The sequence below is a fragment of the Neofelis nebulosa genome, chromosome 9 (genome assembly GCF_028018385.1).
Source record: "Neofelis nebulosa isolate mNeoNeb1 chromosome 9, mNeoNeb1.pri, whole genome shotgun sequence".
Taxonomy (NCBI): Eukaryota; Metazoa; Chordata; class Mammalia; order Carnivora; family Felidae; genus Neofelis; species Neofelis nebulosa.
This window is the reverse complement of record NC_080790.1, coordinates 131102673-131125791: the sequence shown is the minus strand read 5'-3', so window position 1 is coordinate 131125791 and position 23119 is coordinate 131102673. Positions and strand designations below refer to the sequence as shown.

At 54.1% G+C, this 23119-nt stretch overlaps 1 protein-coding gene across 7 annotated transcripts in view; it reads left to right on the top strand.

Annotated features, from left to right (window-relative positions):
* Positions 1–23119, top strand: part of NFATC2 (nuclear factor of activated T cells 2) — a 159705-nt gene that overhangs the window by 123134 nt on the left and 13452 nt on the right. The window contains exon 10 of one of the 7 annotated variants that reach the window (XM_058685978.1): positions 6270–6627. The exons of the other annotated variants lie outside the window; for them this stretch is intronic. Coding sequence (XP_058541961.1) covers positions 6270–6307 — 38 coding nt within the window. The 3' untranslated portion in view covers positions 6308–6627. Of the gene's footprint in view, positions 1–6269; positions 6628–23119 lie in introns of those variants that run through there. 7 annotated transcript variants of the gene reach the window in all.

Sequence of the window (23119 nt, the reverse complement as noted above, 5' to 3'; positions counted from 1 at the left end):
CCACCCGGACCATGCCTGGCATGGAATCATGTTAGCACCCCAGAAGCCCCCAGGTGTCGCCCTCCTGTGTCCCCTCCACCTCCTATGTCCTGTCCTGCCTCCTAACCCCAGAGACTGGTTTTGACTTTCTGTGTAAAAAGAAGTCACACAGGGGTGCCCCTTTGTGCCTGGCTTCTTTCCATCAGCCACCGGCCGGTGAGATCCAGAGCTGCTGTTGGGGGTAAGTTGGGGCTCATCCGTGTCATTGTCGTGGACGATTGAGGGGACGTTGGACGTTGAGGGAACGTCCTGTAGTCTCTGCACCCACGTTTCTGCCGATGGACATTTAGGTTGTTTCTGGTCTTAGGGATAAAACTTCCGCGAACGTTCTTGAATTCTTCCCTTGGTGCCCACACATAAGGTGAGGAGTGGAGCCCTTGCCAGACAGTTTTCCTGAGTGGTTGTACCGCTTCATGCGCCCACAACAGGGCGCGGGGTGTCTCACGCAGTTGTCTAAGTGTCTGTCTCCTGGGATGTGGCCTCGCTTCCGGCGAAGGTGCCTGGCGATGGCGTGTCTGGGCCGCAGACCCAGGGCGCGGCAAGCTGGCTGGGTGTCAGCCACTGGAGCTCTCCGGACCTCTGTTTTCTCACTCGTGAAAACGATACCCCTTGCTCGGCTACTCCAACTGCCAAAGACGCATTCGGGTCTGAACTTGGAGTTGCCAGCCAAGGCCATAAGGCTCTCGAAAGACGCTCCGCCACGGACAGTCGCTCCGCTGACCGTAGTCCTGATGGGCATCGTGGCTCTGCTTCCCCTCCAGTTTCTGCGGGTGCCTTCTCCAGGCTTGCCTGTATTGTGGCCACTTTGGCCTTTTGTTCTTGTTTGTTTGACAAGAGTAATTTACGTGAAAAAGCAAACAGGAAAAGCGCTAGAGAAGGCGCTAGAGAAGGCACTGATCTGTGACTGGTTTTCAGGCAGCAAAGAAATAGTGTAGATGTTCTGTTCACCCCAGGGCCCAGCTAGTCCCAAATTTCACTTCCCCAACTGGCAGCTCCCTCCCTGCCCAGGGAAGGACGTGGCTGGGGTTGGGCGCTGGGGGGAGGTTGCTGGGCGGTTCAGTGGGTCAGGCTTCCGACTTCGGCTCAGGTCATGATCTTGCGGTCCGTGGGTTCGGGCCCCGCGTCGGGCTCTGTGCGGACAGCTCGGAGCCTGGAACCTGCTGCGGATTCTGTGTCTCCCTTTCTCTCTCTGCCCCTCCCCCCCCCCCATGCTCTGTCTCTCTCTCTCTCAAAAATAAATTAAAAAAAAAAAAAAAAAGACAGACATGGTGGGGGAAGTGAGCATTGCTGGTCTCACGGTGGCAGCGGGTACCTTCCCGGCTACCCTGGGCCGAGCCCCTGGGGCACACTGGGAAGAGCTGACCACACCACGTGGACTTCTCCGTGGAGGTGGTTGCTTTGGGCGGGCAGGCAGACTTGCAGCCCACTGCATAAACTGTGCGGCCCGGTAGGCGGCCTGCCCTCCTGCCTTCTGTCTTCCGTGTTTGGTCTTATTTTAATCTTCCCCTTTGCCTTGTTCACGGCTGTCGGTATTTGCTCAGCGTGACTGTAGGACAGGAGACCCTGGCTCGGAGTGTCTCACTCACTTGTGAACCTTGGGCCGGTGTCTCCGCTTCCCTCTCTGTGGGGATGATCCGCACTCCTCCCTCGTGCTCCTCCCTCGCGGGGGGCGCGCAGAGAGAATTGCGCGGGTACATGTCATCACGTGCCCAGAACAGGTAGCTTGGTACGTAGTATCTGTCGGTAAATGTTAGCTGCCGTTTCTGTTTGTGAGCTTAGTGGGCTTCTTGGAGAATGTGGTTTACATTTCTTAAAAGTGTATTTGTGGAGGAGAATGAAACGTGGGCCGTTTCGGTCTTTGGAGAGGAAGACCCTTAAAGCCCTGTCTCCCCACGGGGCGTGGGCTCAGGTCCCACCCAACCCTTGGGTTGGGTGGTGGTCCCAACCCAAGCTTCCTTCTGGGGACCTGGGGATGTTTGTCTGTGTGAGATGGTGCCTCCCGCCCGGGGACCACCCGGGAGGCCGGTGAGCGTGGCCCCTGCTGTGTCCCCACCCCCCACCCCCCCCCACAGCGGAGCACGGACCAGTGGCCCAAGTTTTGCTGGTTGTTTTATTGGCAGAGGGGCCAAAGGAGTCCTTTTCAAAGGCTCTTTACCCAGAAGCCGGACATGCCAGTGCGTGAGAAACAGGCCAGGGAAGAAAGGACAGAGGGACGCGCAGGAAGGGAGAAAGGAGCCAAGGGTGACTGGGACAGCTTTGTTCAGCAGGTCAGGAATCTTTACTGGGGCTGCCCAGTGCCCACGGCAAGCCTGTGACAAAGCCGCTCCTGTTGGGAGAGGCGTGCAAAGCCCACGGATGGCCTGGTGCTGCCGGGAGCGGCCCGTGTGCCCGGCCGCCACATTGGCCCCGGGAGGGCTGGGTGAGACACAGGCGTCCTCTCTTCTGATGAAAACCAAACAGAGTGGTTGCCTGGCCGGGCGGCCCAGAGGCCAAGGAGGGCCTGGAGAATCTGCTGCTTCCGCCGCAGAGTGGGGCTGTGCCGTTCACCAGAACCGAAGCCAAGTCTGACTCACGCGGCCGCCTTCGGTGGGCACCAATGGAGTCCAGGCCCCGACTTGAGGTCCTCGGTCAGCATTCTCCTTGAAAGTTCATTTAAAGAGGTTTCTGTTTTATGGAGGGAATGTGTTCACATGCTCGACAAAATAAAAGCCTGGGAAAAAGTACATCCAGCATAGCGTGGTCTTGCTCCCGCTTCTTCCCTGCCTCCTCTCCAACCTTCTAGAGCAGCCTTTATCAGCCCTGTTTTCATCAGCAGCACCCTCTCCGGCCAGGATCCTTTTACAGTTCCTTCCTATCGGCACCCCCATGAAATGTCAGTCCCACGGAGACGCCGTATATCTGGTTATGCTCGGTGGCCCTCTGCGGTGCCCCTGTCATAACATGTAAGACTTTTTCACTAAGAACCGACGTTGGCCCCCTTGGGAATGAACGCTGTAGAGTTTCTTTATGTAACCACAAGCAGGCGCAAGTACATCTTCCCGTTTTCCTCCTTCCTTCTACAAAATGTAGCAGATGGACCCCCCCCCCCCCAGGTCTCCCAAGGATTGGGCGGGGAGGGGGGGCGGGGGGGTTGTGCACCTGTCGCTCGCCGTGCGTAGGGGCGGCTATGTCAGAGGCTGGTTCTCGGGAATGGGAGGTCCGGTCTGAGGGTCCAGCCGTGATCTAGGGGCCTTTCGGCTGGAGCGTTTCTGGGGTTGCCCTGCCTGCCTTTCTTACTGGCCTTACCGCTTCACCCTTCCGTGACCTCAGGCAAGTAACTTACGGTAACGGCCCCAACTCTGAGGGTTATTGTAAGAATGGAAACGGGAGCCTCCTCGTGAGGAAAGCACTTTGGCCGGTGCCTAGTGTGCGTGGTAAGTGCTGTGGTTATCAATATACTTTCCCGCCACCACCACCACCACCGTCATCATCATCAACCCTGGGCCATTGCTATGGTCGGAATGTTTGGGTCCCCACAAAATTCATATGTTGAAGCCTAACCCCCAGGGTGATGCTATGAGGAGGTGTGGCCCTGGGAGGTGCTTAGGTCATGAGGGCAGAGCCTCCTAAATGGGATTGGTGCTCTTTTTTTTGTTTATTTATTTATTTTAGAGAGAGTGAGAGAGATCACAAGTGGGTGACGGGCAGAGAGAGTGAGGGGGGTGGGGAGAGAAGCCCAAGGAGGCTCCACGCTATCAGCACAGAGCCTGATGAGGGGTTAGAGCTCATGAACTGCGAGGCCGTGACCTGAGCCGAAATCAAGAGCCGGATGCTTAACCTGACCGAGCCACCCAGGCGTCCCAGGGATCGGTGTCCTTACAAAAGACCTCCCAGAACTCTGCAGTTCCCTTCTGCCACGTGAGCTTATAGAGGAAGGCGTCTGTCTATGAGGAAGTGTGCCAAATCTGGTCGTGCTTGATCTTGAACTTCTCGACCTCCAGAACTGTGAGAAATATTTGTTGTTTGTAAACTACCCACTGGCATTTTTTGTTCTCGCAGCCCCAGCAGGCTAGGACAACCAGGCAGGTAGTCGCTGCGGTGTTGGCCTTTGAAAAAGAGCCCTCAGGCTGAGTCGGCCTGGGTCCTTACTACCTTGCTAGGCCACTACTGGTTAATTCAGCAAAGGACATTTAGAGTCTTTCTAGAAAATTCTAAAGTCCAGAAAACTGCTTGCCTAGAGACAAGCCTGCAAAATTTGCACGAGCTACTGTTGGAAGATCTCTCGAGAGGAAGAGAGAGAGAGAGGGAGGGCGAGAGGGAGAGCGAACGTAGGTCTATGTACCTCCCCCAGAAGAGGAAGCATCACAGTAGAGGCGTGATGAGGTATCTTTATTTTGCCCCTCTTGATATTTTCTCACCTTCCGAGAACCTCAAATTTCCAGCCGTGCCACTTAGCCATCCTTTTATCCCAAATGATGTGCACTTTGTGTTGCCAGCTTATGTAAATGTAAGGGGCCACCTTCCAGCTGACTCCAGACCCAGAAACGCTCAGCCATGTTTTTGAAATTCTGCAGCGCAGATGTTTCCAAAGGAATGCGCTCTTGCCTTTCGGGGTCAGAAGCTACCAAACCACAAGAAAGTCCGTCCTCAGACTGGCTGTGCACTCGGCCTGCGTTCCAGGGCCGCGTCTGACCCACAGAGAGCAGGCAGGGGCCCGCCAAGAGGACCAGGAGAGCCATCACTTGGTGTGATCCCATGGCCCCACAGTCCTCTCCCAGAACCCGCGCTTTTAACCGTTCTGAGTCACTTGCACTGGCATCATTTCCACCTCCGCGTGATGTTACTGTCTTGTGGTAACAAGCAGCTATCCTTGTGCAGGAATAAGGTGATCAGTTAAACAAGATTTGTGGGTAGGTCAGCACCCAAACCCGCTTCGAAACGCTCTCCTCTGCTTTCCTGCTTGCCAGCACAGAGCGCGGGAGTGTTGAGGCTCACTTCCTCCCTAGCCGGTGCGCTGGGCATGCCGACTTCGCTTCCTGCAGGATGATGAAGCAACGTGGTGACTGTTGTGAGCACAGGGATGTGGAGGCTCTTCGCTGGTCCCAGGCCCTAAGCTAAGATAGTCCAGGACTTTTGTATTGAGAAATGCAAGACTTCACAGTATCCGCTCGAGCCCTAATTCGTTCCTGTCCCGAAAAATAGAACTTGAAAAGCCATTCAGTTACTGGAGGCTCTGAGCTAGATGCGTGGGCGTTGAGCAGATGTTCTTTCGACACTACATTTTTCTCTCTCCTCCCTACCTTCTCCTCCATCAGTAAACCCGTTGCAGGTAAATGTAGAGCTTTATTTGCCCCGGGGGCGGGGGGGGGTACCCTTTAGGGAAGAACCCTGGTTGTACTCCATGCTGTAGACTTGACACGTGGATGCATCTTGTTTTTGTTGCCTTTCAGCATAGTTCTGGACTCTTGTCTTGTCCGGGGCCTGTCTGAGTTTATTTTAGCCCCAATCTCTTTTACTTTTCACCCTTGTAGGAAAAAAGAGGGGCTTTGTTCTCCGGGAACGATGAAACCATTTCCCTGGCCCTTCTCCACCACATTCTTGACACCTCTTTAATTTGTTATTGACCTGAGGATCTGGTTAAGCTGAGACTGCCTATAAAGGCAGGGTTGGGGCCTGTTTTGCCCATCCAGGATGTCAGGAGTCTTTCGCCGGGCAAAGTCACGAGCAAACGGAGGGCTGCGATTCAGGAAAGGAGTCTGCTCAGGTCCTCAGCAACCAGTCCCGCCACTTTCAGGTTTCAGGATGACATCTGCCTCGCGCGTCATCCCTTTAAACTGCCGTGAAATCAGATCTCTGGCCAGGCAACCCAAGTGGAGCACTTCCTGGTCATTTTACCATGAGCGCAAAGCACCCCGACTCGATTTTATGATGGGATCGTCTGTTGCAAGTGGTTTGGACGTAAGTCCCAGGCATTCTGCAAACCAACAAATGGGTTTCATTTGAAGCCTGTTAGTTCCAGCATCCCAGGAAAGTTGAAAGGACACTCCCTGGTTGTTCGTTTCCAAAACTCTGGACAGAGCGGAGGTTCTGTTGCATAAGCTAACTCTGTGGACGACGCCTTTGAAATGTTCTGCAGCCGGTTCTTATAGATTTCTGGAAGTTGATGGTGTCTTTTGAATTCTCTGCTTTAGTGGATGCCTAAAAAAGAATTGACCCAAAGTTGATTAATGCACCCTTTCCATTTCTTACAGATGGATCGAGTTGTGGTCTGCTTCAGTACTTGGAATAGGGACGGCCAACTGGTGTTCCATGGGCTCCATTTAGCCTGCAGATATTTTGCTTGGCCCGCTCAGTATTTGAAAAAATATTTGGATTAGATGCCAACGTTTAAAAACCGGGAGATTGCACATAAAAATACAGATTTCAGGCCTTCCTTGGAAAACCCAAGAATCGGCTGCCCAGGGCCCCACATTCTGCATGGTGGCTACCTGGAATCAAAGTCAAGGCTGACCTTATGTAGAGACCACCTCCTTTAGAGCGCGTACTTGCCCTTGTCCGTAGCCCCCACCCCTCCCTCCTGCCTCCTGAAGATGGATGGAGTGTCTGTTGTCTTTTGCCATCACGGTTGTGTTCTTGTTCCTCTCACACTTGGCCCACTTCACTCAGTCAGTGTTTCTTCCCGCACCCGTTCAGCATTTGAATTTGTGATCTCTCTTCTGGAAGCGCCACTCCCACCCGCGGCTGCCTAACCCCGCCCTTGATATATAGCGAGGCTTAGGAGTGTTAGCTCCCTCTGTCCTTCTTCCTTCTCCCTCTCTGTTGTCGGGGTTTAAGATGTTTTTTAAAACAACCTTTTATTATGAAATGTATGCAAATATAGAGTAGCACAATGTACCCACCACTCAGCTTCAACTGTTATCAACTCACAGCTAATCTGCTTTCTTCCATACCTCCCGTCATCTCGCATTCCTATTTCATAGTAGTATTTAAAAAAAAATTTTATTAGAGAGAGAGAACATGTGCGCACACAAACTGGGGAGGAGCTGGGGGAGAGGGGGAGAGGATCTCAAGCAGGCTCCAGGCCTAGCACAAAGCCCAGAGTGGGGCTCGATCTCACAACCCTGGGAACATGACCTGAGCCGATAGCAGGAGTCAGGCGCTTAACCAACTGAGCCACCCAAGTGGCCCTCGTAGCGTTTTGGAGCAAATCCTAGACATCAAAAATCCTGGACGGCAGAACCATATCATTGCATGTGTAAATACGGACTATGTGTCTCTAAGAGAAAAGGATTCTGAAAATACTCTTAATACTGTTGGCACATATGAAACAGTGAAAATTCCTTAATATCATGAAATATCCAGTCTTTGAAACTTCCTGGTGTCTCATATCTATCATGCAGGGTTTTTTCTGTGTTTTCATTATTTTATAGATTGTCTGAATCAGGATTCAGATCGGGCCCATACATTGTAAGTGGGATTCCTTGGTTTCTCTAAGTCAGCTTTAATCGAGAGGTCCCCCTTTAGAACTGGTCTTTATTATTATTATTATTATTATTATTATTAATTATTACTATTTTGCTAATTCTTTGTTTAAAAACCAGGTTCTTTATCCTGTGAAATATGTCAGTCTGGCTTTTGGCGATTATATTCCCATGTCCCCTTGTCTTCTCTATTTCCTGTAAGTTGGCAGTTGATTCTAGAGGCTTAATTGCTTCAGGTTCATCTGTTTTGGCCAAGACTGCTTTGTAGGTGGTGGTGGACCCTTTTGTCAGGAAGCACGAGGTCAGGGTGCCTCTCTTTTGGTGATGTTAGTAACTGTCGACAGCCAGCGCCCAGCTCCCTTAATTCACTGGTGTGCCGTAATTGCAAAATGGCGATATTCTAGTCTAATTCTGTCTTCCCTTCCTCTTCTGTTAGTTTGGAAAACTTCTATAAAGAGAGACATCCCTTCCCCAACAATGGTATAATTCATATAGGAAAAGAAAGATGAATGCTTGATTCTTTCCCTTTATTTACCAGTTTTTAAAATAACGGCTTGGTTCCTCACCATCCTCCAGGGGCAGTCAATTAGGGTTTTGTACCATTATGAACTCCCAGATTTAAACCTAATTGATGTTTTAAGATTTTAATAGGCTTTTTGGGGGTAGTTCCTTTTGTCCTCATCATTGGATGGGAGCTAAATAATATGACTTCCTCTCCTTTCTTTCTCTGGCTTAGCAGTGTGCTTCTTCTGAGGTGTCAGGGAGGAAAGCCTCCTGCATGTAGACGAAGGGATATGATCCCCACATGCGTGAAAGGGAAATCATAAAACAGCCCTCGCATGCCAGCTGGCTGATGTTCTCCTCGAAGCATTAAGGAGTCTGGATGTGTGACTTCAGAAGAGTTGGGAGTTTGCAGGGCAGGAGAAAGTTACGTATTGATTAGGTGTACAGGACCTCCGTGAGCAGAACACAAAGTAACAGGAGCCTAAACAGGGTAGATGCTTGTTCTCTTACGTAACAGCACAGGTATAAGCAGTCTGGGGCTGGTACACTGGCCATGAGGTGCCAAGACTAGGCTCCCTCCGTCTTATCCTTCTGCCATTCTCAGGGTGGGGCCCCCACCTGCAGCGTCCAGTTTGGCTCCCGGATGAGGGAGAGGGTGGGGCCAAGGAGGAGGAAAGGCATGCCCCTTCCCTTGAAGGGCATAACCTGGAAATCTCACACGTCCCTTCATCTGACACCTCATTGGCTAGAGCCCTGTCATGTGACCGTGCTGAGCTGCAGAGGAGTCTGGGAAATGTAGTTTTAAGTATTTACACTTCCCAACCATAAAACCTGTTACTCTGGATGACAGGAGAGCAGATTTGGGGCCTCTGCACATGAAGCACGATGGTAATGGGAAAAGAGCTCCAAAAAGAGGTTGGGTGTTTTGTAATCTTTAACGTTCCTAGGGGTTTCTTCATCTATTCCCCAAGTATTTACCGAATGCTTCCCTCGTGCCAGGTGAGCTTTTTAGGTCCTGCGGGCACAGTCGTACATGAAACGGATGGAGTCCCTGCCTTCGTGGAACTTACCTCCTAGTCGGGGAACCAAACAGTTAAATGAACATACATTATAATGTCCCATGGCCATGGCGCTATGAGGAAAACCTAAAACACAATGGGGAAAGAGGCCTTACACATCCGGCTGCTGGGATCCAGATTCAGGGAACACTTCTCCTCGGGGTCAGTCCAAGAACCCCAAGACTTTCCTTTACTGTCTTTTCGCCCGAATCAAGTTTCTCAGCCTCGACACTACGGACGTTTGGGGCTGGGTAACTCTCTGTGGCGGGCGCTCCCCTACCCACGGCAGGGTGTGAAGCGTCATCTCTGGCCTCCGCCCACCCGACTCCGGCAGTCCACCTGCCCTGCCCCAGTTGTGACAGCCAAAAACGTTCTCAGGATATTTCCGAAAGATCCCTGGGGGTGGAGAATTGCCACAAGTTAAGAGTCCGAAGGATTTAGCGCCTGATTCTGGCAGAAACAGTGCCTTCATCATGTTGCATGCTGACCAAACTGTGCGGTTTTTTGGCTACACGGGGATCCGCTCCAGAAGAAGCCTGTTGTTTGTAGACTAGTTTCTCGCTGTGCACGCTGGCTATCCTGGTGAATGCCCAGGACCGTGGCTTCAGGGTCAGATGTCAATGAGTAGTTGTAGTCAGAGAAGCTTGACTTGGAGCCTGCTTTGCCTCCTCCTTGCTTGTGGTGTTGGGTGAGGCATGTGTGAAAAGCCATTTATAGACTGTCAAGTGCCCCACAAACAACGGGGGAGGGGAGCTGGCAGGGTGGGTGTAGCCTCCTTTAGCAGGGGCTGGTGGGCTGGCTGCTTCAGGAAACTGCCGGGAGACCTCTTAGTTGGGCATTTGCCTTCTTGGTTTGCTTCTAGTCAACTGATTGCCCATTCACTTATTCCTTCTTTGAAAAGACATCTGCTGCCATCCTACTGTGTGCTGGGCTTTGTGCCAGGTGCTGGGACACAGCAGTGATCTGTCGGAAACAGCCCCTCTTCTGACAGTCTCTAGAGAAGAAGATGCTAATCAGAAATGAACCAGTGGGGCGCCTGGGTGGCTCAGTCGGTGGGGCGTCCGACTTCGGCTCAGGTCACGATCTCACGGTCGGTGAGTTCCAGCCCCGCGTCGGGCTCTGTGCTGACAGCTCGGAGCCTGGAGCTTGCTTCCGATTCTGTGTCTCCCTCCCTCTCTCTGTCCCTCCCCCACTTGTGCTCTGTTTGTCTCTCAAAAACAAACAAGCGTTAAAATTTTTTTAAATGAACCAATAAATAATGAGAATTTCAGATGGGGCTAAGTGCTGTGAATAAAATAAACCAGGTAATGGTAGGGGAGGGAGGAACTTCAGATGGGGCCGTCAGGGACAGTCTGCTTGAGGAAGTGGCCTTGACCTGAGACCCAGAGGAGGAGGAGGTGGTGGAAGAGAATTCCAGGCAGGTAGAACAGCATGTGCAAAGGGCCAGCGCTGGGAGGAAGCCTGATTGTGCGGGGGGCGGGCAGAGAGAGGTCTAGTGTAGCTGACAGCCATGGCCAGGAAGGGAGTTGAGAGGGTGGTTTTGAGAGTAAGCCAGACCACACAGGGCCTCAGAGGCCACAGTGAGAGGCTTGGATTTGATTCTGGGAGGGAAGGGAGACTGCTGGCACGTGGCAGGTTGGGGTGTGTGTGTGTGTGTGAGGCTGGGGCGTACAGGAAATAATTATGGCAACATTCTCTCGCGTGTACTGAGCGCCTTTGGAGGGCAGAGACTAATTATCGTCTCCGAATCACAGCTGGGAGCCCAGGCCGAGGAGTGGGGTGGGGTCTGTCTCAGGTCACAAAACTGGAGGCCCAGAGAAGGAGCTGTGAGACGCGCCTGCGTCGGGAGGACACGAGAGGGTCCTCCAGATCCAGTTCGTACACAGCGCAGAGCATTTATCGTGGGTTTTTCACCCCTTCTGTCTGATGAGACCCCAGAAAATTGGCTTTCACCGCAGAGCCGCCAATCTGACCGCCTCCTGGACGTCCCCACGTGGCCGCCCCACGGGATCAGGTGCCCGCCCCACCCGGTCCCTTATCGTACAGCTGCCTACGGAATGTGGGGGCGTGGCCTCAGGCAAGTGGCTGAACACCTGCGAGCTCACCGTCCGCTCAGTAGTGACAGTGCTTCGGGTTTCAACGATTGACGCGTGGCCGGTTTAAGTGACGGACATAACAGGGTCAGCCACGTGGTGGGCGCTTGGCAGGGAGTAACCGTCCGCTCGTCATCTTCCCTGCGATCATCTTCATCCGTGCCAGGCTGAGGAGTGGCCCGTCCCCGCATCCTCCCCGCCGGCCCTTCTTCAGTACCCTCTCCCCGGTTCCGGGTTGAAGCCGTCTGCTCAGACACCACAGGGAGCCTCGTCTCGGGGCCCCTGGCCCGTCTGCTGGACGCCCCCTGAGTGAGGGGTGCGGGTGTGGGTAGCTGTCCTGTGGGTACTGGCAGATGCCCGGAGGCGACCCAAATGCCTGTCAACCAGGAACGGTCACATAGGAGGTCCTGAGCAGCTTGGGGCAGGTATGGAGGGGACACCTCTTCCTGCTTGCGTTTTTGTACTTAGGGATTTTTTTTCTTCGTCTTTGCTCTAGGCAGATATTACTTAAGAAAATTGCAAAGAGGAAAAAAAAAAAAAAAGGGAACACAATCAGGTCTTAGAAACGATCCTCCAGGCTTGTGTGAAAAACGGGGTTTTAGAAGTAGAAGGCTTTCAGTTCTTTTTTCTTTAAAAAAAGGTTTTTTTAATGCTTACTATTTTGAGAGAGAGAGAGAGAGAGAGAGCATGAGCAGGGGAGGGCAAGAGGGAGACACAGAATCCGAAATAGGCTCCAGGCTCTGAGCTGTCAGCACCGAGCCCGACGCGGGGCTCCAGCCCTCGAACTGCGAGATCATGACCCGAGCCGAAGTCGGACGCTTAACCGACTGAGCCACCCAGGCGCCCCCAAAGCTTTCAGTTCTGCTTAGGGGTACGTCTCACCATCTGGATGCACAGTTGTCCCTCTCGGCTTTGAGTGGAGGATGACACAAAGCTCTGCGGAGACTTTCTTGCCTCTAAACTCATGCCCACACTGTAACCTCCGCCTGGAACGCCGTCCCCTCCCTCTTGTGCCTTTTGGAGTCTGACCAGTATTTCAAGGCTCTGACGAGCTGTCTTCTCTCTGCAGCTGCTGGAGGGGGCGGCGGGGGGCACGCTTCTCTTTCTCTGAGTCCCGGAGACACACAGGGTCCCTGGCAGGCGTTTTCACCACATACACCTCTCAGGTGTTTCTGTGCATTTTTTCTCCCTCAAGTCCAAGTCTCTGGGTGGGAAGTACTAACATCTCGACTTGTCTGTACCCACAACTGCGCCTGGGACGGCTTCACACACGGTAGGTCCCTGACAACATTTGCTCATGTCCCCGTTTGCTCAGAGCCTCACCCAGCCCCCTGCACGTAAGATGTGTGGAATTGAGCGAGTATCCGAGAGCAAAATGGGCAGCAAAAAGTGCCCCTACAGCAGTATTTCAACCAGACCTAGGATGAGCGAGGGGACGTTTTAGTCGTCTGGCCTGATACGGCCCGGAGTTTCCCCAAGCACAAGTGCCTCGGCCTTGAACGTCCCGCTGGGACCACGCAGCGCGGAGAGGCTCCGGCGGGTCCCTGAGTTCCCTCTCAACGCCCCGCTCTCCAGGCCTCCGACGGCCCAGCGGACTTGACGGAGGCAGGGCCTGGAGGCCAGGCTGGGGCAGGCCTTCAAAAATGCGCTGGCCGCGGGGCCCGCTAGAAAATCGATTTCTCGCCTGCAGCCAGCCGTGCTGCCCAGCGCCGGGCCATCCTGCAGCTGTTGTGACAGCAAAAGCAAGTGCCATGGAAACGATTGTGCAAAAAGCCCGGAGCAGGCTGCCCGGGGAGAGTGTGTTCAGTAGCTTCAGCGCGGCCCTCCGGCTCCCCTGTTATTCTGTTGTCCTTGGCGTGGGCTCGCGCTGGGCTCCAGATCGCTCCTTCTGCAGGGAGACCCGCGACGCGGCTCCCTTCCCACGCCAAGAGGCCGGCCCAGCTGGCACACGTGCCCCTCTTCCCTCTGCGGGGCCGCCTGCCAGCTCCCCGCTCCTCCCTAAGATAGCGTCCCCGGGCCCGGCCGGCCGGGAGCGAGGTGGCCGGGGATGCCCGCGATGGGCATCCGAGCTGGCCCGGGCTTCCCTCTGTAAACAGCCCAGTGTTTGCATCCCGGGGCCTGCCAGGGCTCTCCCGGCCCGGCCAGCAGGGCCTCCCTCCCGCTGTGGTTCCAGGCGTTTCTGGGGGCGGAAAACAGAAACCAGCCCTGTGTTCTCCAGACTGCCAGGCTTCTGAGAAATGCAAGCCTCAGCCCAGGGACTGGGGCTCCCTTCTCCTGCTGACCCCTGGCCCCGATCAGAGATGGGGACCAGCTCCCCCCCGCCGGTGTCCTGTTCTGATCAGAGAGAAGATTCTAGGGACGGTCTTCGGCCCCACCTGCAGTTCCCTTGACCCCACTCCGGCTGCTGGGTGCACGGGGCCTGGAGCTCACCTCAAGGTGGCCTCTTGGCCCTTGACTGTGGCCAGAACCACCCTGGAAAAAGTTTCCTAAATTCCAACTCGAGATCACTGCCCTGGGGCACTTGCTGCTCTGAGGGAGTTTTCTGCCTTTCAGGGTCCCTCCCCGCCAGCCCCTTGTGGCTGGTGTTGGCAGAGGGACAGAAGTAAGAGCGACCTGTTTAAAGTCCTCCTTGCTGAGGTGGGAATGACCGCTAAGATCGGTGGGTGATGGAATTTCCCCCGGTGGGTGCTTCAGATTTCCAGGAGGGGCTTTTCATGCCAGTGGGTCTCTTAAGGAGAACTGGGATGGGGCATCTTCGCGCGGACAGTGGCACCTCTGGTTTGTGTTTTGGGAAGTTCGGCATCCTGGCCCGAGCCGTTGGCCCTTGAATCTGTTTGCACTGAACACATCTGCTGAGCGCCTACTGTGTACCAAGCTGAAAACAAGTCACAGGGTATCGGCTCAGCAGATTCACTTGTGGTTTGTGATGAGGTGAGTGTAGTTTGTGTGCGCACGGGGGGGGGGGGGGGGGGGGAGTGTGTGCCCGGGAGCTAGTCGGGGCAAGAGAAAGAAGTTGGCCCAATCAGGTCCTCCTCGGACTTCAGGGTTAACTCTGATCATTTTAGGCCCGAACAAAAAGCTCTGTCTTTGCCATTAAACCAACGTTTCTGGGCGACGCGGAGGTACAGGGTAGAGTGGTTTCGAGTTTGTGCCCTGGCGTCACCCGCCTGCATTTAAATCCTGGCTCGGCCACCTGCCGTCTCTTTGGCTCTGAGTAAGTCCTCCAGCAGCCCCCGCCCCCCACTCCCCGGGCTCTCAGTGAACTACCAAAGGGGAATAATAATTGCCACCTATTCGTGGGGACTCGTGAACACTGATTGGTCAGCGTGCGTAGATGTCTTAGGACAGGATGTGGCAGTCACCAGCCTTATGCATCGACACCTGCGGCCAGACAGGTAAATGGGCAGGTGCTGGGTGGATGAGGGGGGTCCCTGTGCTGTGGATCTTGCAGCCTAAGGGAGAGTAGGGGTGATGAGTGCACAGAATTGGGTTTCACATGGTGAGACCGGCTGTGAAGGTGTTTCGGAGGAAACGACATTCTCCTGCCCCTGGTGTGCTAGAGGCCAGTCCCCTGAAGGGTCACTGCTGACTGCTGCTCCTTGCTAGTTCTTACGTGGTAGACACGCAGGGAACCGGGCTCCGCTGTCTTCCTTCTTCCTCGTCTCCATTCCCTTTCCCCCTGCCCCCCTTCCTTCCTCCCCTGCCCCCCCTTCCTCCCCTCTCCTTTCTTCCGTTCTCTCTCTCCCTCTCTTCCTTCCTTCCTTCCTTCCTTCCTTCCTCTACCAAATTGCTTTTATTACATATATGGAAGATCTAAAAATAACAATACAAATATCGTGTCCCCACCTCGAGTTTAAAGAAAAAGAACATAAGCACTGCCTTTTAGCTCTTCTGTTTTTAAAATCGTTTTCATCTGCCAGTCTTTCCGTTAGGTTTCTCGACAAGATGGCTCTTTAAAAAACTTTGCTCTGATTTTCACTATGACGGCTAAAAATTTCTAATTCTTCAGTATCAAACCCCATGCTCAAATTTTCACTTGCCTCGTAAGTGCCCAATTTTTTTTCTTTTTTCTTTCTAGCTCGTTTGACTCTGGATCCAGGGCAGGGCCCGCACGCTGTGGTGATTTGACATGTGTTTTTGTTTCTTTCCTCCGCCCACGTCCCTGTCCTCTTTCTCCCCTTTGCTCTCTCTCTGCGTTCCAGAAGCGACACGGTTTGCACACGGGCCGGTTTTGCCGATCGAAGCCCCGTGTGCCTCTGATGGGCTGTTCCATCCATAGCTGTAATCCTTTCCTTTTCTCTGCTGTGCAGTCTTCTGTCACAGAGTTCATGCGTCCATCCCAACAATGGACATTTGGTCGTTTCTAGGTTTCTCCGCTTTGCTTGGTATAGACGACGCCTTCTGGAATATTCTTGCTCTGTCTCCTGGCGCACATACAGGAGTTCCCGTAGGGTTATCCCTCCAGGGGGGATTGCTAGGCCACTGGGCGTGCACATCTGCCACTTTAGGAGACAAACAATGCCAGATTGTCTCCCAAAGGGGTTGAACCAGTTGACAGCCCCATCGGCATCAGGCCCCACATGCTCCCAACATTTGACACTGGGAGACTCGTAAGTGGTTTTGCATGGCTTGTACGTGTGAAACGATACCTTTTGACGAACAGAAACTTTTCATGTAAATTTATTTTCCGAGAGGTTTGAACTGTGCGCGTGGAGCCTCGGGTGGTTCTACCCAAAATGTGTCATGGGGACTGGCGGCCTAGGTGTCACTTGGGAGCTGATTAGAAATGCAAATTCCAGAAACACCAGGGTGGGGCCCAGAAATCTGCCCTTGACAAGGCCTCCAGGTGATTCAGATGCTCCTCGAGTCTGAAGTGCTGGCTTAGGAAACCTTCTTCTACCCATCAGTCTCTTAAAGAGCTTCTCCTGTATCATTTCCCAATATGTCACAGTCTTACCTTTCACACTGAAGTTTGCAATCCACCTGGAGTTGACTTGTGTGTCCAGCATCAGGTAAGGTTCTAATTTCGTTGTTTTCCGTCGGGATGACTGGTGGGCGCAGACCATCTGTGGAGGAGTCGACCCCCTCCCCACCGGCCTGTAATCCAGCAGTGTCGTAAATATCATGTCCACAGAAGCGTGGGCTTCTTCCTGGCCTCTTGGTTTTGTTCCACAGAAGAGTTATAGCAGCTTTTCGTACACAGTCTTGGTTTCTGGTGGGGTCAGTCACCGGCCTGTAGTTCTCCATGAGTGTCTGGGCTTCTATTGGCTGCTTCTTGGCTCTTTGGGGATTTTTGTTTGTCTGTGGACACGTTAGGGTCCGCTTGTCAGACTCCACAAGATCGCACTGAATCTCTCCATCAACTTGAGACCATTGAGTCTCGAGCGCCAATGGGGACAAATGGACATTGTACAGTCTTGAATTTTTGTGGGTTTTTTTTTTTTTTTTCTAAAACCCGCTCAAGACCATCCTTCGTAACAGAAGTGGAGACAGAACTGCCTCACACGGGGATTCGCTGTCATTCCCAGCCAGTGACGCTGCCACACGGGCTGGGATGTGCCTCGTGAGCTCACGATGGCCCTGAAGGCTGCCCGCCCCCTCAACACTCAGCTGCCTCAGTGGATGCTCCCGGTCAGGAAGATGGAGGGCATTAGTTGGAAAGCCCTTTCTAAGTGTCTCTGGTTTCCTGCAGATGTGCTGTGCTTAGAACCTGCCTCCTGCAAAGGTCTTTGCATGGGCGCTTTCTAGCCACGTTCCAGTCGGCAGAAGAGATGGGCTCAGGATAGAGATGTTCACAGGTGGAGACCCAGCTTCTCACTCTTTAAGTTGCACTCAGTGGAAAGCAGAGGTTTGGGGTTCCAGATCCCCCAGTGCTCGTCTCGACCCCGTTTGCGTCATGGTTTTTTTAGGCTTGCTCTGTGCAACGCTTGGTACTTGGGGAGGGGCGTGGGCCTCGTGAACCTCTTGAGCCGGCATTCGCTAGTCAGAGGGAGCTGGGTGGGTGACGGCATGACCAAAGCTCAGAGGCCCTGGCTTCTCCCTGAGGACGGCAAAGCGTGATTTCTCACCACTTCTCTCGGGACCTGCTCTGAGGCAAGCATGACGATACGCCATGTTTTGCCACAGTGAAGTCAGCGCTGGGTCGCCAATACTCAGAGCCGTGGCTTACGCGTTCATTTATTCCTTTTTTCACTTAATGGCTCGTTCATCCAGCGGCCACGTATCGTCACTGCTGGGGACACTGTTTGCACAGAAAGCCTCCAAGTCCCTGCCCTCATCGAGCTCACGGTCCAAACACAAACGCAAGAACCAAGTAGCCCCAAATGCTGTGAGAAAAGGTGATACGAGAGAGGGGGTAGCACGGAGGCCTGCTCCTCTAGCAAGGGAAGGATCCCGGAGGAGGAGACATTTGGCAGAGAGCTCAAGGAGAGAGAGCCTTTCTTTTTAATTTATTTTTTAAATTTATGGCCAAGTTAGTTAGCGTCTAGTGCAACAGTGATTCCAGGAGTAGATTCCTTAGTGCCCCTCCCCCATTGAGCCCATCCCCCCTCCCACAACCCCTCCAGTAACCCTCTGTCGGTCCTCCATATTTAAGAGTCTCTTCTGTGTTGTCCCCCTCCCTGTTCTGATATTATTTTTGCTTCCCTTCCCTTACGTTCATCTGTTCTGTGTCTTAAAGTCCTCGTATGAGTGAAGTCATATGGTATTTGTCTTTCTCTGACCAATTTCGCTTACATAGTGGCAGATGGCAAGATTTCATTCTTTTTGATTGCCGAGCAATACTCAATGAGAGAGCCTTGCAAATATCTAATGAAAGAGCATCCCAGGTAGCAAGAGTAGGAAGTGCAAAGGCCCTGGGGTGTAAGCCTGCTTGCCGTGGTTGAAGCGTAGGAAGGAAGGTGGAGGCGACTAGAGGATGAGGCAGAGAAGTGTATTTTCTTTGATTTTAAAGGTGTGGACTTTCCCGGGGCTGAGGGGGAACCCCTAGGTCCCAGGAGTGTGTGAGTGCTGGCGGGAAAGAGTCCATTAGAGTGGAATCCGGTGGGTGTCCACAGCGTCCAGGCACCTACTGTGCATGGTGTGGTCCGGCAGCCACTCACCCGTCACCCTCTGGGATCCCCTGGAGTTCCCATCAGACGGGCCCCTGACTGTGGAGGCTGAGCTGGTTATACTTGATTTGGAGAGGAAGGTGCCTTTTGTGCTCTGCCACCCAGATGGCCACCCAAAGCCGGGATCAGATCGACAGCACGAGAAGGCTTGGGTTCCTCTAGGTCTAGAAACAGGTTGCTGGTGGTTTTGTGGGATGTGAGCTTACGCTTTTCTCTTTTGCGGGATCAGACGGTCACCAGGAGCAAGCTGGGAGGCCTCCTGTCCTGCCCGGGGAAGCCACCAGCGCCGTCTGAGCCCCGGGCCTCAGCTCTGTTTTAAGGCTTGTGATGTGCTAATACCGTGTCGCTTTTTAGACATGCGCCCTGGGCTTGGCCTTGCGGTCCTACAAGGGAGCCAGGCTACCCTCGGCTTCTTACATCTCCTCCCCCCAGCTTAACTAGAGTGAGCAGCATTGTTAGCTCAAGCCGTTTTCCCTCAAAAAGTACATGGGTGATTTTTACTGTGTAACCCTAAAAGCTAGGGTATCCCAGGGTCCAGTCTTTGTTCCGATCTGCATCCCGAGAAGCAGGTTCTGGCTGCCCAAGGAGAACCGTGAAAGAATTCCCATCTTGGCGGCACGCCGGCCTGCCCTCCCCACCCGCCAACGACACCCTCCTCCCCGTTAGCACCTTGGCTTCTGACTCGGAACCAGAGCCCCAGAACTGCCGTGTTTACTCATCCTGAGAGCTGGGGACAGTTCGGTGCAGCGTGGCACCTTTTCTCGTAAGCTCCTAGGTCTTGCTGGTAAGATGTCTGGGCGGCTGGGTGCCGTGCGGGACCTGATTGATGCTGGGGCTGGCTTCCGGAGGCCTCTGGCTTGCAGAGCGTGGGTGACTCAGAGGGCTCTTATGCATCTGCACGCCGCTGGCCCAGGGCAGCCAGCACTCTGTGCAGGGTGGCCTGGGAGGGGCCCCTCTCGGCAGGATGTGAGAAGGCATCTCTGAGAGCACGGCTGACCTCAGACCCGCCCACTCTGAAAATGCAGAAATAGCTGCGGAGGTGAAAGTGCTCTGGGGAAAGAGGGTGGCCGTCCAATCAGTTCAGCCTGTTAACCAAATGTCCACGTGGCCGGTGAAAACACATGTTAACGACGGGGACAGGAACGGCGCGAGCACACTTTTTTGTGGGCTTGACCCGGAGCCGGTTGTATTCACGCACAACCCCTTGCTAGATTACACGTTGTCATTCCCACGTTGCGGACGAAGGAACTGAGGCTCGAGAAGTGGATTGGCCCATGTTCCCTCCGTGAATACAGAGTGCTCGTGATGGGCCACACGCTGTCGGAAGCACCTGTCACGTGGTGACTCATTGATTCCCAGAGATTCGCAGAATGTGCCAGGGCCTGCCTCCAGCCCATGGCAGGACGTGGCAGGCTGAGATTCGGACCCACGCCGTCTGGCCCCCAGCACGGTTTCCCCGCGAGTCTGCCCTGAGGGCGTGCGCCCCTCACCACTGTGCTCAGCCCCTGCACTGAGAGGTCTGTGGCCCCTGCCCTCAGAGACTCCTCCAACCTTACCAGACGTGGGAAGGCTGCCTTTGTGAGGTCAGTGGAGGGCGGAGCAGGGAGAAGGGGCTCTGGGCTGGAGGAAACCAGGCAGCAGTTGAGGCTGGGTGTGGACAGAGAAGTGGGTTCTGATGCATACAGCAAGGAGAGGGGGCCTCCCGGCCCCAGACCCAGACCGCATAAAGGTGTGGTGGTAGTGGGAACGTTGGGGCCATAGCATCAGCGTCTGCTCCTTGTTCAGATCCTGCTGCGGACCAGCCGTGTGGCCTTGGAAAAGTCCTTTGACCTCGGGCAAGTCCCTTAACCTTGGCCGCTTCGCTGGCATGCCGTGTGAGCGTAAACGGAGACATCAGAGAGGCAGGTGCTCTGGCAGAACAGGGCTTGTGGGCCTATCTGAGCTCGGCTGCCGTTAATTTTCTCACTGTTTAGAGTCTGGAAGTCCGCGATCGGGGAGCCAGCGAGGTGGGGTTCTGGGGAGAGCCCTCTTGGGACGGGCACCTTCTCACTGGGCCGGCACAGGGCGGAGGGCGAGCGCACGAATTCTCTGGCGTCTCCTCTGATGAGGGCGCTAATCCCATCATGGGGGCCCCACCCTGATCACCTCATCGACTCTGGTCACCCCCAAAGGCCCCATCTCCAGATACCATCATGTCGAGGGTTAGTGCCACAACATAGCCATTTTGGGGACACAACTGACTTCATGGCTGGGCCTGGAGGTGACAGGTTTGATAAGGGGATGAGTCAGGAGTTGGAGTTCTGTCCACATGTGTCTTAGGGACACCTGGAATAATGTCACACACACACACAGTCCTTTCTGGTCCCTCGGACAGCCTTTGTGTCGAGAGCAGCAAGTTCCCCTGGCCAGGCCTGTGAATCTCACCCGGAGACATTCAGGACTGGGTTTGGTCCGACCTGGTGAAATTTCTTTCCAAAAGCTAGTAGTTTTTTTGATTCTGGAGGGAGTAGACTGAATGGTCTGGGGGGCAGGGGGCGTCCCTGATTTATCTTGCCGCTCCTCGGCCCACAGGCCCTTGGCTGAACCAGGAAGGTGGAGGGTTCTTGGCCCTGCACTTGCCGTCTCCCTCTCCAAGGCAGGTGGGCTTGCCCAGGGCTGGGTCCCATGGTGAGGGCTTGCCCATGAACCTGGGGCCAGGCCTACACCCCCAGGTGGTCGGTCTGTAGGTCAGTCAAATCTTACGTTAACCCAGGCTGTGGGCTAGAGGGAGGCAGATGTGGTGGAAATCTTTTGGGGGTGGATTTAAAGACAAAATGTGCCAAATGATGGGAAGGTATCGTGGAGCGGGGGGAGTGTGAAGGGGGAGGGTGCCTCCTTACGGGACACGGGCTTCTGCTGGGCTTTGCAAATGTGTGGATGGGTGTGGGGGTGTCCCCCTGGGGGCTGGGTTAGGCCATTGTGTGTCGTGAGGAAAGTGGCCCAGGACGGAGGGGCTTCCTGCCTCTCCGGGATTCCACCTGCTAACCCATCTTCCCGGCCTCCATCCCAACTCTCACACATCAGCAAGGAGAAATGCACTCAAAGGTCTTGACAATTCCTTCGACCCCCAGAGAGAAAAATGGCTTCCCGAACCATTATTTTATCATCTCATTGGCGGTCACAGGCTCATTTGTGGGTTTGGAGCGCCCTTTCTTTCCCGAATCTCCACTGGATGTAGCAACCGGCGCCTTTCTTTTTGCTTCTGTTTTGGCAACAACGTATTTCGCAACGCTTGCTTTGTGGCTGATGCCTCTCAGCAGAGGTTTGGGGTCCAGGCATGATGAAATGGCAGGACGACGAGGAGGCAAGCCGTGGTTTGTTTAGAATGCTTTCTTGCCTGTGGTTGCTACCTTAGAAGCCGTGTGGTTGCTCGCCGGGAGAGGTGCAATGTAGCTGCATGAAATCAGAAGACAATTCTGCTGAATTGGAGAAAAGGGCTGGGCAGAGGGGGCAAACCCAGCTCAGGCTTGAGTTCCTACAGTTGGTGAGTCCTTTCTCCTAGGGCAGCGTAGCTTAGAGAAAGTCCCAAATCGTCGTTCCCTAGACTGGAAGCGGATGCGTAATCACGGGAAACGTGGGAAAGGGGATAAGGTGGTGGCAGTCTCGACTGTGGGTGGGAGGGACATCAGTGTTTTCATCGTAGAGCCGGCAGACTGCACGCACCTTGGGCCGTTCGCGGAGTCCCGTCAGCTGCGTGACACAGGTGCACGCGGGTCTTCCCATCTACTTCCATCCCCCTCAGAGACGTGTGCCTGAGCTTTCAGGAGGCTGGACGTTAGCTGTATGATTTGGCGAGAGGACACATTCTCCCGTCTGTGTTTTTGCACTTCATCCGTCGATGCCGTGTGTTTGCACGTTAATTACCAGTGTTGATTAATAAGGGAAGCACTTCCAACCCCTGTCTTCAATGATCGTCTAATCCACAACACCAGTGGGAGGATTCACCGCTTCATGCCTAGTGTTGTAAAAATGCAACATCGCCGTGTAGGTCTTCAGCTGTAGCCTCATAAAAGACCACACAATGGGGCAATGATTCTAGGACCAGAGGCTGCTCTCCTTGGCTTGGCGGGGGTGGGGGGGGGGGGTGGGGGGGGTGGTGTAGGTGTCACCCAGGTAACTCTAAACATGGCTGCCTCTCTTGCCATCCACCTCCATATTACTAACAACTGGCCAGAGCAGCCATGCCGATCGAAGGAACCTACTTCCTCGTGAACCGCGGAGGGAAACAGGATCCTATTCTTGGTTATTAGAGAGGATGCTTTGGCCTGGCCTCTGTCCCCTTTCTCACCCTTCCCTCTTACTCTTCCATGGGTCTTCTTTAGGGGCCTTATCGCAGAGCTTATCAATACCTGCCAACAGACCAGGTAGAACATCTTATTCAATCCTCAGAGAATCCTTGCCAAGAAGGTGTTGTTATTCCCATTCTGTGGCTCAGCAAGGGGCCAGGAGACTTGCATGGCTGTCACCGGCAGAGTGCTTTTTTTTCCAAGGGCTTCTGACACCAGTCTGCATTTTTACCCAGCTCCCAAGACAGCCTGATCATCTCCCTACAGGGAGCCCGGGCCTAAGGCCCATGAAGCTGGGGCTTTATTGAGCTCTGCCCAGTGCAGGGGCCCGGTCCTGGACAAACCTCTCCATCTTTCTGTGCCTCGCTAACCTGACCTGAGCAATGGGCGTTCTACCACCACTCCCCAGAGATGGCTGGCGGGGAAGTGGGTGGCTGGGTCTTGAGCTGAGGTTGGGGTCTTAGTTGAATGGAAATAGGCCCTTCCTCTCCCCTTGTCGCCTCTGCCTTTCACCAAGAAACAGGCCGTGAA